This window comes from Acartia tonsa, chromosome 10, assembly GCF_053477335.1.
Source record: "Acartia tonsa isolate MP-2025a chromosome 10, ASM5347733v1, whole genome shotgun sequence".
Classification (NCBI taxonomy): domain Eukaryota; kingdom Metazoa; phylum Arthropoda; class Copepoda; order Calanoida; family Acartiidae; genus Acartia; species Acartia tonsa.
The window spans coordinates 29,477,890-29,498,201 of NC_137269.1; the positions used below are offsets into that span (position 1 = coordinate 29,477,890).

At 31.7% G+C, this 20,312-nt stretch overlaps 1 protein-coding gene across 1 annotated transcript in view; it reads left to right on the forward strand.

Moving 5' to 3' along the window:
* Window positions 1-19,386, forward strand: part of LOC145330748 (uncharacterized) — a 270,794-nt gene extending 251,408 nt beyond the window's left edge. The window contains exons 5-7 of the mRNA XM_080175414.1: window positions 8,828-10,045; window positions 10,528-10,757; window positions 15,610-19,386. Coding sequence (XP_080031540.1) covers window positions 8,828-10,045; window positions 10,528-10,757; window positions 15,610-17,576 — 3,415 coding nt within the window. The 3' untranslated portion in view covers window positions 17,577-19,386. The remainder of the gene's footprint in view (window positions 1-8,827; window positions 10,046-10,527; window positions 10,758-15,609) is intronic.
* The last annotated feature ends 926 nt before the right edge of the window (window positions 19,387-20,312 follow it).

Sequence of the window (20,312 nt, forward strand, 5' to 3'; positions counted from 1 at the left end):
AAATGCTATATAGCATTATTTCATAGTAAAGAAATCAAAGTGCATTTCTTTGAATTAACTAGCTTTATGAATATACATTGAATAATTTTTATAAAAAACTAAACGGAATGAAAGTGTTAACAGCTTGCGCTTTTTAGTAATATATACATGAGTAAACAAATAAGGTGAAATTTTGGTGTTAGCTTTTTGCGCATTTTTTGGTTTTATTAGATCAAGTAAAAGTAATAAGTGCCACGTAAGTGATGGTCTCCATTGGGTGCTGGAAACACCAATTTTTAAAAGTAGAAAGAAGGGGTTGGGGGGGGGGGGGGGTTCCTTGATCTCCTCGGCTAGATAAATGATACCAAAAAGATTTATGTTCATGCACTGAAATACCACTCCTAGTCCCTAAAGCTACAATTAGAGTTTATATATATAGAGTAGGCAATATAATATTAGGTACTTTTAGGCTAGATCAATTATTGTTGTCCTAAAATACATTTTAAAGGATTTCGTTTAATATATGCGTGTCGATCTATGACTATAGTATTGTTAAAATGAAGTCATGTCGATAAATAGTCAGACTGTTCATTCGAGGCAAGTTAAAATGTGCAAACCATGAATACTTATATTCTTGATAGAATATTGGCATATTTCACAAGAGTATTTAATTTATTTCTTATTTAAATAATCAATTAAATAATTATTACATGATCAAAAATTAGTCTAAAATATACAGTCTAATGGAGAATTTAGGCATACCAATTTCTAAAACAAATAGATTAAATGCTTGTATATTTTTTCTTCTTATGTATCGTATCAAATTTATCATTTAAATCTTTGCATTTTTTTTTGCATATAATGTAATTAAATTTTTAAAGTAAACGGCAGCCGTGATAGCAGCCGCCAGCAACCCTCCAATATTAGCAAACAATACGTAGTCGCAGCTGGTCCTTACTATTTTTAGATAATTATTAGCCATAGTCGCTAATATGGCGGCTCACGGGCGTGCGATTTACTACAATGCAGATTTGAAAGTCAGGGCATTTCAGGAGTGGGGTGGGATATTACAACTCCCGTCATTGACCTTTGGGGAAACTTTGGGGCAATGTTATTTTTATCGACATTTTTTGCTATTTGCCGATCTCTTTCAATAGCCTAAAACCCACATGATAAAAGAGTAAAATATATCATGTGATTGGAATTATTTACGGATATAACGCCCAAACATTCATTGCGCTAAAATTTAATCATGCTATTTTTTTTTCAAAATTAAGAACAAATGAAAAATTGAAAATTATATTTAAAAGTGATTAGATGTATGTCTGTGTGTTCATGTGTTAAGTAACATCTGTGTACACAATTATGAAGTTGGATTCAAATTGTACCTGTAGGACGGCCTTTTTCTTTTTTTAATGCCAGCCCCTGGCTCCTCTCTTTCCAAATGAAAAAAAAATAGACACAGAATTTGTTAATAAAGTAAGTTATGTATAAGTATTTGTATCTCCAGTGAAATCACGAAAACCACTGCACTGCAATACACAAATGATTTTTGGGAACTTTGTAGTTTGTATTGTTCCTGGGATCGAAGAATAGGATCTAGTTTGAGAGGGTATGTCCTTATTAGAAAGCCAGCCCTTAATCCAATGAACTAAATGTGGCTCAGCATTTAGTGACAAACCAGTAACGGCAGCCGGCTGTACGCCTCAAGCCTTTAACATTTTTAAAAATCAGCTGGAAGTCTAAACATGACCGTAATATGGCAATCTTTAAAAAAATTCAAAAAACCAAACGGGTTCAAATTTTAGGCTTAGACGTTTATGCCGAGCCCTGCCAAAGACATTCTAATCAATGTACCAGGGTTATATATACTAGTTACACAAGTTATGAATTAAATATTTGTTGTTAATCAATCATGCCATCTCGTGTTTCAACGTGGGTTTCAAAGTGTGAAGAAATCAACAATTATTATTTGTTGGATTTGTACTTCAGTTTACTGTACTTCTTGATTATGCATAAGTTTTGCATACCTGTTTCATACCTCTGGGAAACTTTGATGGCAGTTTAAAGCATTACCTTTTTATTAGAGTCATTGCAATGACATCCCAAACATTGCAGATAACCAGCCCTTTTTATTACAAGCTCTATGTCTGGTAGTCCTTACTTTGCATGTAAACATTCGCCATAGTCTTAAAATAATTATCGCGCATATAGTATTCAGTAATAGACAAAACGTTTAACTTCTTTATATATGACGCAGTTCAATATATCGGTGGAGACATTGGTCTCAAAAGTATACCCAAAGTTTTATAATAGTTATTTCTTGCATCGTATTATAAACAGCTTTTCACGGATATAAAAAGTACAATTATAAGTTTAAAACCAGATTTTCTATTTATATAAAACTGGATATAATACAATGCTAGACATAATTTTTCAGCATGGCTGAGAACCGGTTCTAATCAACCAGATATTAATCGGTTTCGAAACGATACAGGAAAGTTTTATCTTATTCGTTGGCTTAAAAATTTGTGTATTGGTTGGTTTAAACTTTTAAAATGATAATTTTGAACTATAAAAGGGGTAATTTTGTTTATCCTCAAAGGGGTCGTACATCCACTTATCGTCCATAATCTTTTCCATTAAGATTCCCGAATTTATCTTTGTGAAATTTGTTGCATATTAACAAAGCTGTACAAATCCGAATATAAATAATGTGGATTTTTGATTGAATGTAATGGGTAGGAAGGTGTATCAACTAAATAGACAACTTTATATCATTCAAAGTTTGTATAATGTAAAGTAGTAAAGATTATCTAACAGTCTTTACATTTTTGATTTTATTTCATCAATGATTACTTTTACAAAAGATATGGTATGGTAAATTGACTTTAAAACAATTATTCTAAGCTTGGTAGCTTCTTTTTCTATCTATAAGATCTTTCTCTCTCTCTCTCTCTTTCTCTCTCTCTCTCTCTCTCTCTCTCTCTCTGTCTGTCTCTGTTTCTATCTCTCTATCACTCTCTCTCTCTCTCTCTCTCTCTCTCTCTCTCTCTCTCTCGCTCTCTCTCTATCCTTCTCTCTATCTCTTCATGATCAATTTACTACACTATTCTACATAATTGTCCTTGTTTTATTTACATTTATTGCATTAATTACAAAATGAGCTTTATGTTGTATAAAACTTTTATATAATAAATTTGAATGATATTGTTATAACAAATGTATTATGTCTGTAGTGTTGGCAGATCTCATCCATCCAACCCGAGACAGACTTAGGAGGCATAAAACATCCAATTAAATATGGATATTAATTAACACCACTACTAAGAGCGGAGAAAGGGTTATTTCTGTCCGGGGACTTTAACCCTGAATTTTCACTCCTTATTAGTTGTGATGCCCTTTTATAACTCACTTTGTCTGTCTGTCCGTCCATCAGTCTGTATGTTATCGCATAAAGCTATGGAGAAATTGTGATTTTCTCAGTTGCTTTTCAAGATAGACAGCCAACTTTTTTTTGGATATTTATTATTACTAAGGACATCTAGTGCATACTTTAACAGTTTGGCAAGTCTGACGGCCATTTGATTTTTAAATATAACTATATCAAATATATGGCAGTTGTTGTAAATAAATGTTAAGTGAATTCACTATATCAATATTCAAGTGCTTTTTGTGATAATGTCTTAATCCGCCTATAAAAGGTGAAGTCAAATCCATTTGGTAACGATTAAGTTTGTTGGACATAAAGGCATAAGCTACAGAGTATCTACGCTCCTGCTAAGTGGGCAAGGGCGTATAATGTTTACAAACGGAGCAAAAAAGGGTTTCTTAATATTTCAAATGTCTTACTTTCTCAAGTATTTAAAGTTGCAACGAGTTTAATTATACAAACGTGATCAATTATCTACGTAAGAAAAATATATCTAGAAAAAAAACAAGGATAACAACATTTTATAAGCAATATAAATTAATAATTATATTTGTAGTAGAGGAGCAGTTTCGTGGGATAGGGGGGTTTCAACACCCCACATAATACAAGATATTAGTAATAACTACCTTCCCATTTTTTCACCCTCTTAAGGTTTCACAAACTTTGGAGAATCGTTGCGCACGCCTCTGAGTAATAATATTCTATATTAGAAAATAAGTGTAAAGTGTAATCCAGTATATAATAATTGAATTACTTTTATTGCTGCCCTACTATAAAATAATGATTGGACACAAAAAGTTGTTTTAAATAACGACATTGTAACTTGTAGTTGTAATATCTATGGTAGTTAGAATGTAGGTTTCTAGATTTATTATCAATATCTAAACCCAGAACCACTTCATTATGCAATCTACATTTTCCTGGATATTTTGTCTACGGTAGTCCATAAGTTTACAGCTTTACAGTACATTGTTTCTATTTGTTATAGCAACACGTATGATAAAAGAAAAAGATTCTTTTTAAAGTAAAATGCTTATATTTCAATCAAAATCTATATTTTTGTATTTTTTTACCGATCCACTTCATTATGCAAATCAAAAGAAAATCAATGGGAAAACGTTTGTTTTGCACTTTTCTCCACTTTTAAAAAATGATTCTGATAAAATAACAATTTTTAAAGGGATTTATGCATTAATTATAATGAAAAACAGTTTAAGGTAGATTTTAATGATTTTCTAAATAAGAAATAATTGAAAAAAAGAAATTCTATCCCTATCACTTTAGAGGACAGCTGCTGACCCCCAGTCTTATGGATGAACCTAAATACATGTTAAAGATAAAAATTACCCTGAAAAGTATACAATAATGTTTTTTGATGTGTTAAAAAAATCCATTTTAAAATCTTGATTTTGAGGATGATGGCCTTTAAGATGCTCTTACTGGTGGTGAAGGTGGTGAAATTTTTTTCTGCCTTCTAATGGAATCTTAAAAGGCTGTTTACATAATGAAGAAAAAAGAACAAGAATAAATATTTTTAAGTAAGTGTAGAAAATATTAATAAAACGCAACTTTTGTTTATAACAGTAAAATGTACTACAATAATTTTAAAAATCTGCAGGAAAATTGTGACCTTTTTTTGCTGTGAAGTATTCTTTTGTGGTTTGACATGATAACTTCCTTAATGACGGAGGAAATAGGGTTAATGTTCCGAGGTCTACTTCTTTTATTCTAAAGATGAATTCTTTAACGATATCAAATCTAGGTGTCCATACGATTACAGTAAAACACTAGAGGGGGGAAGGGGTTAAATAACTGTATGTCAGCATTCAAAAACCTTGTGCCGACTCTTAATTGGGTCTTTGAAAATCAACCAATCAGTGTTGGGAATATTAAACAGCCAACTGACAGAAAACGATTTGCTAGCAGACGAAAAAGGTCTTTGGTCGAGGGGGCAGGTAGTTGTGTATACATCTATACTAACACTGAATAAAATATAATTTTCATGCTAAAATTACCAATAAAAAAAATTTCACCTTAAAAATAATATTAAAAATTGTAATTTATAACTTTTAAGATAAATATAAATTAACAACTTTGCTATCTTATGGATTAATGTTGCAGGAAAGAAAACACAGCTTTTAGAGGTTTGGTAATTATTCCCAACATTAGATATAACAAAAGTAATTATCTGTATATTATATCAACTTATGTGTATATAAATGTCCTATTGTAGTAATGTTTTTTAAAACCAAGGCTTTTCTATAATATTGTATGTCCGTCTGTCAGTAAACATCGCGCTAGGGTATAATTTGTAAACATATGGCAACTTTTAAAATTTCTGTGATGATTTTTATATAATCATGATAAAATTATCGTAGCATTTTAATACTTAATAAAATAAGTTAATTTCTAAAAAATATTCACTAAATTGATGTTGAAACTTTTTAATAATATTCATAATTTATACAGTAGTAAAAGCTATTTAATTTTACTGTACAAATTTATTTTATCCTTGTTAAAAAAAGAATAGTTTTAGAATTTATACTTTAACTGTATCTTATTGTTATGTCTTTTTGTGAAAAGGTTTTTAAAAAATATTTTTACTTATTTTAAATAATTTAAAAGCCTTTAATTCCAGCAACATACTCCAAAGCTATGGTCCCTCCGTATATCCGTCGGTCTGTTTTATTTCAAAATATATAAAGAAAAAAATGGACAACTAACTAAAATATCACATCAAGGGATTTATTAACAATCCTGCCTCAAGGAAATATAATCTTTTGGGTGAGTAAATAGGAAGTGGAGTTAAAAAATAAGAAAATGTAGGGGTATTACATTTATACAAAGAAATAATGGAGAATCTTTATAAAGTAGAATTTTAAAAGTAGTCTGACCAATATTGAAATAAAATACTTTTAATTGTCAGCAGTAAGAAAAATCTCCCTTTTTCAAGTGACATGGACAGGCTGACCCTAATTGTAAAGTAGCTACGCTACTACCATGCAGGATCTTTCCTGTACATAACTAATAAAATGTATAAAATAGTTGCATACATCTTGTGCAAGCAAATGCTTTGTTTTAGAATTTCAAATAATGGGATAATTCCAGTTCTAACTAAAGAGCAAAGAATTTATAAGTCAAGGAATATAATGTAAATACCTAACGCAGTTTATATTTTATAGTAGTAGCCTTGCTCACATCCCTCGATGGGCTTCGTGAAATGAGAGGTGGGAGGGGGGGTTGAGGTTATCACTCTTTCCTCGTTTGTTCCTTAACCCCCTTCCCCTCTCCCTCCCATAAAAATAGCCCCAAACCTTACAAGTGCAAAAAGAAATATTCTCTAAAAACTATGGACCAATTCTTGAGGTTAGAGAGATCTTACACACCTAAGCAATGAATGTTGCTGAGAAGTCTCCACTCCAAAAATATGGTACATGTTAACAGAAAATATACTTGAAAATACATAACAATAATTCTATAAACATGCTCAAATACATAAACAAAACAAGCACAATTTTGTCCATGGACAGTAATGCCAAAGTATTTTTGATAAAGAATATAAATCTAAAGGGGTTTTTCCTTTCTGGGGAGGGGGGGGGGGGGTGATAAAAGCACTTAAGAAATAGATTTTTTGGTAAAAATTGTTATTAGCTCTGTAGGCCCGAATGCATAGACTTAGGATAGAACTTACATATGTAATTAAAGAGAAGCTTCGCTATAAAAAGAAATATGCAATTTTCAACATACATGTACATAAACAAACATTTATAGTTGTACTATATGCCTATAAAAAAAAAAACAAAGAACGACTTATTATTTGTTTTTGTTTTATTTTTATTACTGCTTAAGTTTTCTCTTTAAAATGGATATCTTTTTAGGCAAAAAATGAATGAATGGTAAATTTTTTTTCTCGTATTCATTCGAATCCGGTGGATAGGAACCGGTTCCCATCCATACGAAAAAACTATGTCTAGCATCGTATTATATCCAGTTTTCTACGAATATAGAAATGTACAATCATAAGATTAAAACTAGTTTTAATCTTATAATTGTACATTCTATATACGCGGAAAGCCGTTTATAATACGATACGAGAAATAACTAATACTTATATTTCTTCTATTTTTTATTTAATGAACTTTTGATAATATTTTTTTAATAAATACAGTTTTGGCATGTTTCAATGTTTGTTCCAATATATAATAAACTGAATATTACTGACAAACAAAGAAGGATAAATAGAAGCTATGCTTCTAGAAAATCATGAATGAAAGTTGAAATGAATTAGTAGACCCTACAGATACATGTTTGTATATCATTTATGGAAGGGATAAACGGATTAGCAAATAAGTTATAATAGGGATGCTGTCTACATTATAGTTTATTTAAATAATCTTCTACAAAAACTAGCGAAGGCTTACAAAATATAAACATCAAATAACATTATTTATTTCCATTATATCGACATTTTGCCATTAAATAAAGTGGTAATGGGTGACCTAAAATCAATATGATGAAAATTATGACTAAATACTAAATATAGTATTAATATAATATGATGAAATTTTCTATACGAATTATGTTTTTTTTTGTAGTAGCAACTTTATAACTATGATTTGTTCGTTTGTATGTCCATAACTACAAAATTCTCGTTGTCTACACTCAATTATACACTTTATTCAATCCTCATACTAAAGTAATAGGATGTTTGATTGTCTGTGTGTTTGTACCGAATGATCTCGCTAACCGCTGAACCGATCGGGTTCTCCTTAACAGGGTAGCTTCTCATAGGTCCCGGGAAGGTTTATATCTATTTTCTTGGGGGATTGGACACCCCCAACCTCCCAAAAAATGAAAAATACCCCCCCTCCCCCAATAAAAAAATAGTTAATAATAAGGCAATAAGTTTTTTTTATTATTACAGTATAATCTTTTACTAATATTTTTACTCAATTTTTTTTTAAATATAGACAAAATTGCCCTATCCTATGTGCCTGTTAGCTAGATGTAAATAATGAGTAAATAGGCATAATTGATATTCTTCAAATAACTAATGACCGATACACTTGAATCATATAGAGTTATACCGTTAGAGTTTCTACCAAGTAGTTTTTATATTATTTTACTGTTATAATTTAATCATAATTCTATTATATAATGTAAAATAGGAAGGGTTTTGTTGGCTAAATCATTATTTAAAGAAAGGCTATTTTACTTAAGTACCTCACTTAATTTAACTTATTTATTTTTGAATTTCGAAATATCCGCCAATTAAAACGAAGATTGGAGATGTTTTGCAAAGCTAGTAGCCAAGTGAAAGACATAGATACCTTATTTAATTTCTCTAGTTTATTTGCCTTTGTATAGTATGTATGTTGTATATGTAATGAGACTAATATTAATTACTTATTTTAGGTCAAATATTGAGGAAAGACGGAGTACCACCACAACCACAGGGCCAGATAATACATCAACACTGAGTAGCGCAACAAGGTCAACAACCAACAACAAACAGAATAATGTGTCCAAACCAGCGACAACAACTTCAAGAGTTACCCCAACCGTTACTGGCATAACAAAGAGTCGTGTTGTTGATACAAATAGAAAGGTTGTTGGAAATAGTAGCGCAACAACAACTGGAACTGTTGATAAGACACGTAAAGTTGTGAGTCCAACTATAAGTAGTTCTATTAAACCCAGCGTTAGTACAGCCGCCGTGAAACCGACCAGCAAAAAGTCAACAGATGTCACACCAAGTGCCGCCACTAGTGGTAAACTATCAGTGGTTACTGGAACTAAGAGAACTGCGGCCATCGGCGGCGGCAGCACAACAGCGGCCGTGGCTAAAACCTCGTTAACGGGAAATGTAGTGCGCACATCAGAAATGCAGAAGAAGGCGTCCATAGAGAAACGGCAGACAACGTCCAGTGTAACGTTACGAAAATCTGGCCAACCAACGCCAACTACAGAATCTCAAAAGAAGACATTGGCCTCCGGTGATAAGAAATCAACAACTGCATCCATATCAAGCACAGCAACAGCTTCAACAGCTAAAAAGTCAACAACAGTTGTTAGAAAATCCACCCCTGCAAATCCTCCAACAAATAATGACACTACCAACAAAAGACTCAGCTCTAATTTGGAAAATCTCGAGTGTATCCCCGAGACTGAGGCACACGCCAAGACTCGAACTAGTCACATTGTTAGCAAGGCATCTTCCACAACCCCTGTCGGCAACAGCAAAATATTTGAAAAGACAGATTCATCAGTTAGCCTGGCAAGGCGCAGGTTCGAGACCTCCAACAGTCAGCCAATAACAGGCAAACCAACAGAAACCGCAGAACAGAGTTTGCCAAAAATAAAAATCAGTCAAAATTTGTTTCTGCGCAAGGATGCCGCACAACGGCCCACACAATCAATCAACACAACATCAGATACTGGCATTATAAACACTTCAGTCACAGGGGCTAACACTAGTAAAACTACATGTGATATTAAAAGTGAGGCCTCCCAGAGTAATGAAACATCTAAAGACATACATGGTATTAGAAATGGTGATACTACTCCCTCTACTCCCACAAGACATAAAACTGTTGTTTCTTCTACTAGGAAAGATATTTTTGTTTTTTTCTTGTCATTTTTATGGATATATTTTTTTTATAGATTTATCAAGGGTCAAGTATTTTCTATACCTTTATATTGATTAAAAATAACAGTATTTTTTATGCAATTGAAGTTGGTTTGATTGAAATTAATCAACCTATGAAATAGCTGAAGACTTTTTTTTCTGAGTTAGTTAACTGCTTTACCCACTATGACTTTAGATAGTTAAAACTGTTTTATATAGATAATATTTTAAATTTTACACCATGCAGTTTCCTACAAGATCACTTCTTTGCAAAAATTTGTACCCGGGCGTTAAAGGCTCTAAGTCTAAATAACATAAAATTAGAATGTCATCATTAACGTTACACTAGTTATTTTTGGCATGTTCTAGCCGTATTTTGCTTTTAATATACTTAATATTCTTTTTAATTGGTGGTTACTTTTCCAAAGCTTCTTGGGGTTTTTCAAAAAGTAAAATTAGAGAAAACAATAATATACTCTTTGAATAGTTTGAGATTGAGTCGTCCCCTATCAGTAGCTCCCACAGAGAATTCTGATGGTGAAACAGCTAAGTCACGTGATCACAGCGAAGATGGCGGACAGTCACGGGGCCACAGTGAGGCAAGGCGGCAGTCACGTGACCTCAGCGAAGATGGTGGACCATCACGTGACCACAGTGATGTTGATGTTTCTGACCTTGAGGGAGATGACAGAGATGGCGTGGTGGAGGAGAGTGATGGTGAGGGAGAAGTTGTTGAGCTTGAGATCACGGCTAGACAACAAGTTCTATCTGTTTTAGCAGGAAATTAATTTTATTTAGAGTTCTTTCACTTCCAAAAATCTCACTCCTAGGTTTTCAAAATAAATTTTCTCCATTTCTTTTCAATAAATTATAGCAATCCATGTTATATTTTTCCTTTTCTGTTAATGACAATAATGTAGGAACGGCCGAATCAATGTATAGATACAGTTATAGTTCTTAAAAGGTATGTTTTCATTAACTGCTGTCCAAGATAAAATATCTTATCCAAAATTTTAAAGGTAGCCCCCTTGTTTCAATTTAATAGACTAATATGTCTAGAGTGTTCTTAACTTTTATTTTCAGTAGCGCAGCTACTTTAAATTAAGGCATTTTTCTCTGTTTGTTGGTATATTCAAGAATGTTAAGAAAGTTACTGTATCTTCTTAATTTACGGATTTTAAAATTTAATAACAAAATGTCTTGAAACTAAGAACCATTAAACGAAAATGTCATTTTTAGTAATTTAATGGCAATACCTGCAAACAAACATTAAAAAATAAAGAAAAAATAAACTACAGCTGGTGGTTTTAAAATGTTTCATCTAGAATTAGTTTGAAACAATTTTGAGTGCTTTGATTACTAGATAAAGGTAATAAATCAAGGTATACATTTTCTAATCTAAAAATTACTTTTTTCTCGGGGTCATTTTGTGTCTCTAACTACCCCTCCCCTTCCATCTTCTCAGCTTAGGTGTGCACAAAAGTCAACAATCTACTTTTATAAAAATATCTTATTTGTAGTAAATACTCTATTAATCTCTATAAATAGTCTTTTTCGTATTTTTGACTCACAAAAAAAAAATTGTCAATTATTTTTGAATCATGTAAATAATTTGTGTTATTTGATTTCAAAAGTTTCCTAAATTATAAAAGTTATTGAATCCGTTCCTGTTTAAAAGAATTATTATTGATCCTGTGACGAAAGTAGATATTTCAGTTGTTTGATAATTATTTTACTAAAATATTTTGAATTATTTTTTTACAATATTACAACAACGTTTGTTTTAAGAATTATCTTTACAATAAAGTCTTAAAGTTTGGGATATGGGCCGCAAGATTTGTGGGAATTTATCTTTTTGTGTCTTTCAAAACTACCAAAACTTTTGAGCTTTTGATTTGTAATTGATTTCATTTAATTCCAAAAGGAACTTGAGTGATGTAAGTGGGGGGGAATCTTGATTTCACCTTAAAAGAGAAATAAAAACTGAATATTTCTTAATGAGGGTATTTTTATCTTGGGAGGTTGGAGGTATTCTCCCATAAAACATTCCCTGGACCATTAAGAAGCTTTAATGTAAAGGAGAACCATATCTTGTCACATTTGTATAAGGATTAGTCAATGCTATCGAAAAAAAGTAAGATTTTCGAATGAATTATTGTTAATTGGAACCGCTAATGTATATTTTTTAGACTATTTCTCTTTTAGTTCATATAATAGCATTAAAAAATACTTTTCTTCCATGCATGTCAAATCCGAAATATGAATCTAATTATAATCTTTTCTTTTGTCATCTTAATCTATGATATACTATAAACAAAACCAAAATCTTTTAAGGACTATATGACCTAACTATGGCCTATTCATGAACCTAACTATCCTTGATGTTGATATCAAATATTTTGTCTTGCTACTTACATAATATTAATTAGTTTACATGTATTAACACTGTAAGTTTTATTAACTATAACTGATCAAAACATAATGGAGATTTATTTGATCCTTTCCTGGGGCATTTTCTCAATTATATCCTTGTTTTTAAGTTTTATCTCAGTTCTTTTTTTATGATAGATTTTTATTGAAATATCACCATTAACATTTAGGAATATAATGAAAGTTTTAAAAATGTATAGTTCATGGTATAATTTTTAGTAGTGCAGCTTTTCTGTGATTATATTGCAGTCTGTTCAACTAATGGTCTTCCAACATAGCAAATAAAATGTAATTTAGTAATTGATTGACATAGATTAAAAAGTTAGTCTTTCTTTAACTATTTTTACTTACTCTTTAAAATCAAATTAAGCCAGAAATACCTATTATATTGTCAGCTTTTTATTGCTGCGCTACTTATGAACTGTTCTTGTTTTTTTAAACATTAATCAAGGATGATAACATACATTATTGTAGAGTTTATGAACTTAATTAGCAGATTATTAATTTACAAAATTTACGTAAATTCATCGCTTAATCTTTAAGACCTGATACTGTTTAAGGACACACATATATTTTGTTTGGACTTTATTATAGAAAAGCTTCGCTTTTGTAAATGTTAAAGATATCTTTGACACAAATGGTTATTTTTCTTCCCACATTATGAGGCTGTCATCGTTTAATAAAAAAATAAATATCATCGCCATTTGTATGCTATTATTAAGTAAGATAAAACAGGAATATAAGGATGGCACAAATGGCCAAAAAAAATATTTCATACAATTGTGGCTATAAAGAAAAAAAAACTATGTTAGTATTCTTTTTTAAGCTTTTGGGGAAAGATGGCGCGAATGCCTTACATACTTATTTTTATTGCAGAATAATACATCACAGAGAATAATTAAATTGACTGCATTTTATTTTGGGCTTTAATCCATTTTCCTATCTCTAAACTCCTGGCTACAACTACCTTCGGGATATTATATATAATAGTAAAAGGCAAATTTCAACAAATTATTTTTAAATTACTTTATCATGAAGATTATCGTTGGATTATGAAAACTTTTTTTTATATTTTAGCAAAAATAAGTTACCTAATAAACAAATGAAAAAGAAAAAAAATAATCTTACGATCTAGGATAATATATTTATTATGTTAGAGATCAATCAAACACAATTACCCATTCAACTTAAAAGTAAGTTTTAGCTGACGAAAATATTTGTTTATGTTTAGTCACATATGATTCTTCCCATGAAATAAGTACGACTTATTATACAGATAAAATATAAAAACTGGCCTTTCGTACCTAAATTTGAAAACTTAATAACAATTGATGTGGTGAGATTGTTTTCACACGGACTTACTATTGGTACAGTTAAGGGATTGTTCATCTATACTTTCTATATTTATTGTTAATGGGCTAATAAATAGATTAGGGTTTGGTTTAGTGTTATTTTGGAATAAAATTTTTATCAAATTCTGATTATTACAACAACTAAAAATGCTATAATTATAAATTATTATTATAAATGGAATAGCTGTGCTTCTAAAAATTAGGCTCTAAAAAATTTTGTGTGTACAAACATTAAACGTCCATACTACATACAGAAGTCTATATGTACAGGGTGAATCGTCATTCACAGATAAATAGCAAAGTATGACAAATAAATGTTTATAAAGTTCATAGAATTTTGTTTAAATCTTTGAGAAAAAAATACAGTTAAAATAAGAGTGAGTAATATTAACAAACATAGTACTTTTAAATTCTATTTTAAAAATTAGTTTTCTGAATTTTAAAAGTTTTTATAAAGTATAAATTTGCACATCTCATATTGGGCACCCTGTATGTACACAACATGTACACGTATATATGATATCTTGTGAAATAAAGTAATTTTAAAACTGGAAAATCATGACAGCACTTTTTACCACACTTTACAATTCTAATATGTCCAGACAATACAGTTAAAAATTAGTTGAAAAATTGCAGCCTACAGAAGATGAATTATTTTGAATATGATATGAAAAACGAGGATTGTTGTATCCAAAAAACACTTCAGAGAGTATTGCAGTTTTAAAAAACAAAATATGTTGATAAACAAGTAATTTACAGTTATTTTATTAACATATCTCTTTTTAAATCATACATAGAACAAAATAAACATATAGTTTACTTACAGTGCTCTTATCTTTTGGGCCAATCTCAATCATTTTTTCAAAAAAAGTAAGACTCTAGAAAAATGTGTTTATTTTGCTATTTTTCAAATCTTTTTCGATACATGATACAAACGCCAATTCTAAAAATTACCCCCTTACACATTACTGGGCACCTTACCCCTTCTTACCCCATTATTACTTTGTTCTATGATTATAATAATTTTGCCCAGTAAATTTTCCTATTGCTCATCTTTTCAAATTTTTCACAAAATTTTTAAACTTGCAAATTTTGTTTTTGTTTCAAGACGGTAGTTCAAGTCAAAACTAATAATGAAATAAAACCTAGTAAAAGGGTGCGTGTACAGGAATATACCGAGAAGGGTTAAAAAGATATTAAACTGGGGAAAGATGATTACCCCTTTTATTGGGTGAGGGAGGTGTAGTATATACATACAATTTTGATTTTCTTGAAATTTTTAAAAACACAAAATTCCATTAATAATTATTTACAAACCTTTCATACTCCAACCCCCTCTTTTAAATACTTTACAGCAAAAAAAAACATATTAACACTAAAAATTAGGGAAAAATTTATTTACTCAAAAACATTTTTATCTTAGAATAAGATATTTACTTATATTTGTTGATGTTTTCCCGTAGTTATTATACTTCTTAAGTTAATAATACATAAACACTTGAATACACTCAACTAACACTGATAAACACACACATATACACAGACACACGTACACTAAAACTTAAACACACATACACAAACTTTCATACATTTAGAAAAATAAAAAATTTTAAAAGTTAAAGACTAAGTTTTGAAAAAAAGAGTGTAATCATTTATTTTTATGCCATCTCATAGGTTTAATACTTAAATACTTTACATTAAATTAATCTATAATAAAAAAGTTGAACCTACAGAAACAAGTCATACTATTTAAAAGAACTCTAAATAAAATGATTTTATTTGTATAGGACGTCGTGGTGTAGAAGAGCCCGCAGTAAAAAATAAACTTCTGTCTAACCTAGTGAACAAGAGATCAGAATCAGATGGTATTGTCACCCTGGACCGTCCCAAGCTGGACAAACCTGTGCGTAGGTGCGAGAGCATTGATGACGGGCTGGATCAACTTAACAGCGAGGATATGTCCGCAGCTGCGTTTAACACAGCTGCTGGCAGCCACAGAATGGCTGCAATGACCGGTGATATGCATCAGCTCATACCAGCTACTATCATGAAAGGCCCAGAGGATTATTCTGCAGGTCTCCAGGAAACTGTTTACCTGAAGGCCCAATATTTTGGTACCCCTGAGCCAGCCGTTACATGGTCCAAGTGTGGACACAAGATCAGTGCTTCAGATGAGCGGGTGCAGGTGCGCATTTATCCAGGTGAATCTACTCTGGTCATCAAGGACCTGCGGGCTGACGATTCCGGGCGGTATGACCTACAGATTGAAAATTCAGCCGGTCAGGATTCATGTTCAGTCAGCCTGTGCGTGGAAGGACCTCCTGAACCTCCTGGTGGACGTCCTTACATTACAACAATAGATAAGGAAAAGCAGCGACTAACTTTGGCCTGGTATGGATCTACTTTTGATGGAGGATCCATGCTGACTGGATACATTGTTGAAATGACTTCCTGGATATCAACAGATGATGATAGTAGACCAGATCCAACAGATTGGGCAGTTATTACATCCAAATGTCACTCCACATCCTATATTGTTCGTAATCTTGACCTAAAAAGAGAATATGTGTTTCGGGTTCGAGCCCAGAACATCCATGGCCAGTCTTGTCCCAGCAAGGTGTCGGATCCTGTCAACTTTATCAAGGAGGAAGAGGATCCTGACCATCTGCATGGAACTGAAGGTGATGGAGAAGCAGATTCTGACGAGGATGATTTCCAGGCACCGTTTGATCATCATATTGTGGCTCTACAAGACGGCGCCATTTTTAAAGACAAATTTGAAATCTACGAAGAGCTTGGCCGCGGTAGGTTTGGCGTGGTGTTTAAAGTTCGGGATGTACATTCCAACGCCATCTTTGCGGCCAAGTTTGTGCGCTGTCGCAAGCAGGAGGAGAGGGAGAAGTGTAAGGAAGAGATATCCATCATGAACGGGTTGGACCACAGCAGGTTGCTGCAGTTGGCGGCTGCTTACGAGAATCCACGGGAGGTCATTATGATCATGGAGTTTATCGGCGGCGGTGAACTTTTCGAGAAAGTTGTTGCTGATGACTTTACCCTGACAGAACATGATTGTGTACTTTTTATGCGGCAGATTTGCGCGGCTATTGGCTACATGCACCAGAAAGATATTGTCCATCTTGATTTGAAGCCAGAAAATATTCTGTGCAAGTCTAAAAAGTCACATCAGATCAAAATCATTGACTTTGGTTTGACCCGAAAGCTGAAACCTGGCGAGGATGTGAGAATCCTGTTTGGAACACCAGAATTTGTATCTCCAGAAGTTATCTCCTATGAACCTGTGTCTGCTGCCAGTGATATGTGGTCGGTCGGGGTTGTCTGCTATGTTCTACTGTCTGGTTTATCCCCATTCATGGGTGATTCTGATGTAGAAACCTTTGCTAACATCACTGGCATGTGCTATGACTTTGAAGATGAGGCCTTTGATAATATCAGCGAGGATGCTAAAGATTTTATTCTCAAGTTGCTTGTCAAGGACCAGCGCAAGCGATTGAAGGCCTTGGAGTGTTTGAAGCACCCCTGGCTGACACAGAAGCACGTGGACAAGTCTGGCACTTGGAAAGAGATCAACACTGACAAGCTCAAGAGCTTTTTGATGCGGCGGCGCTGGCAGAAGGCGGCTCACGCCATCCGCGCTCTCGGACGGTTTACATCCTTCGGGTTTAGGCAGGACAACAGGGACGCCATGAGTTCTGTTTCATCCATGGCACTCAGCACTCAAAGTGCCAACTTTTAAGAAACAATCAAACTAGTTATAGAGTAGCTGTGCTGCTAACATTATCCATGAAAACTTTGTTAATTATATCCCTAATGAGAAAGTATGAATTTTCTGTCAAAGACACTTTTTTAAAAACTGTGCTATAGATTTATTTTTTATTTGTGTATGGCTATGTTGTATATTTTATAACTATATTAATTCTATAATTTGCTTAAATATGCATTATTATTTATTATTAGGTGATTTATCATTATCTATATATTTATATTTTTGATTGATTTCTCTATCAGTCATGGTGAAACCTATTTATTTATTTAGTATTTTTTTATGTAAAAATATTTATTTATGTTTCTTTTTGTATTACTAGAATATTTAAGTCAATCAAGAAACAGGCATTTATAATATTTTTAAGAATTTTAGTTTTTTTTAAAAGTACACAGTAGATGAAAAAATAGTGAAAATTAAATTTTTAATAAAAAGTTACCAATTAAGAATAAGATATATACCGTTAAATTAAAAAAGAAGTAGAATGTCTTGGCTATAAAGAGGTGCAATGTAAGTGAAAACTTGTGGTTGGTTTTAGGCTATTAGATCAGTAAAGCTTTGAAATATTATGTACAACAGAAATGGTTTTGTCTCTATATTTCTCTTTCTTTCTTTCTTGTTTTCAAGTTTATTACAATGGATGATTCATTCTTGCATATATCTTTCTTTACTCTTTCTTTCTTACTTCCTATCTCTTTTTAGTTCTGTATCCCCCCCCCCCCCCCATGTAGCTGTATGTAGCTTCTCTGATAGTAATCTTAATGAAGATAGACCTGGATTTATGAATCTTTGTCATTTTTATCTTACACACACAAGTCCCTGTCCTCTCCCTCATTCTACCTATCCTGTTTCTTCGCCCTGATTGTGTGTGTGTGTGTGTGTGTATGTGTGTGTGTGTATGTGTGTGTGTAAGTGTGTGTGTGTGTGTGTGTTTGTAGCATCACGTACACAAGATTGATCAAGCTAGGCCTTTTGGGTTATGTCTATACAGTCCAACAAACAATTTTTTTGCACAATTGGGAATGTCAACACCCCCTAAGACTCCATTCGCTGTTAAATCACTGTGCACGTGGTTCTATAATAATGAAGTGCCATCAAAGCGTTAAAATAAATGTTTGCATTATATATGAAAGTATCATTATGTTTTTTTGAGGAATAAATATTGTGCTGTTGCTTTTGTCCCATTTTCAACTGTAGACTTTTAAATAGATGATCTTGATATAACTGTGATCACATGATCACGTATTCATGTCACAAATATTTCGTCCCTCTCCTCCCTCTAATATTTCCAAGCTATCATCGGCAAAATCTTACATATATGATTGGGAGAAGATTAATTATTCGTTCATCATCCTAAACTTTCATCCTTCGACAATAGTGAACTTTAGATTCTTTAACAAAATGCACTTTTTTGTACTTTTTAAGCATCTTCTGCATACATCTAGACGTATTTTTATATAGTTACTATATAGCCTAAAAACTGCTAAGGAATAGACACATAGTAAGTCTTAATGAAAATTGTGGAATTATTGGTACAGAAATTTATAAGATCTTATTGTACACACACAAAAATCCTGCTACTTTATTTTACTTTAACCTAATATCTCATGTTTTTTGAAAATATTAAAAAACCCTCCTTTTAAAGTAAACTTTTTCTTAGCCAAGACATTTTTACTTTACATTTTTTATAATTATTAAAGAGAAAAACATTATTTTTTTTAATTTAAGAATTTCTTTATTTGTTTAAAGTTAATAAAGATATATAATACAATACAGTTTCCTACGGTTTTTAAATTTATTTTCTAAGGTTATTTTTTAGAAATTGAATAAAACTCTAAAAATATATATAACCCAAAAAAAATCACAAGTAACTTTTTTTTCTAAACTGATTGATTTTTACCATTTAAATAATCAATTAGGAAGAATATGTTCTAGTCGCATTTAATAAAAAAACAACTTTATGAATTATCTTATTTTTTATTATGATATAAATATAATTGGTTAAACTACAATATGGTTCATTCATTGTTTCAAAAAGTTATTATTTTTCCAATAGTTATATAGACTCTACAACATTAAAGGGACTGTGAATGTAAATTTTTCTCATCTTAATATCAAATCTTAACATTATCTCATTCATAATATCTCACAGATAGAGCAAAACGCGCTTTTGTTTGCTTAAAAAACGGCTTTTCCGACGATTTTTATAAGGTACGGGGAAAGGAAGAAATTTTCCGTATTATATAAAATGTGCATTAAATTGCTTTTTTCTCCCATTATAGCTAAAATTAAACTTTTTCACATAGTTCTAGATTTTTCCTAACAGTTAAGCTGACTTTTAACATAATCCTTGCTTTAATCCAATGTATAGTTACTTAGAAATTGATAAAATAAGCAATATTTTTTTTATTGAAAACCAAATACAATAACAAAGCCAGAAACAGGTTTTTTATTAGTATCCAATTAACTTTAAATGGCCCATCTCTCGCCCACCTTTAATTACAAATTTGTAAATAATAAAGACACAATATTTCTTTATAAACAGTCTGATAAAAGTGTAAACTAATTCTCCAAAGTGGGTTATTTATTGTTCAACACAATAAAAAAGGATATTATTTACTAGGTATATTTGCGATTACTTTTATTTAATAAAATCTTCCAATTTTTAACATTTACAAAACGGCCTGCTTTATTGCATCAAGATCCATG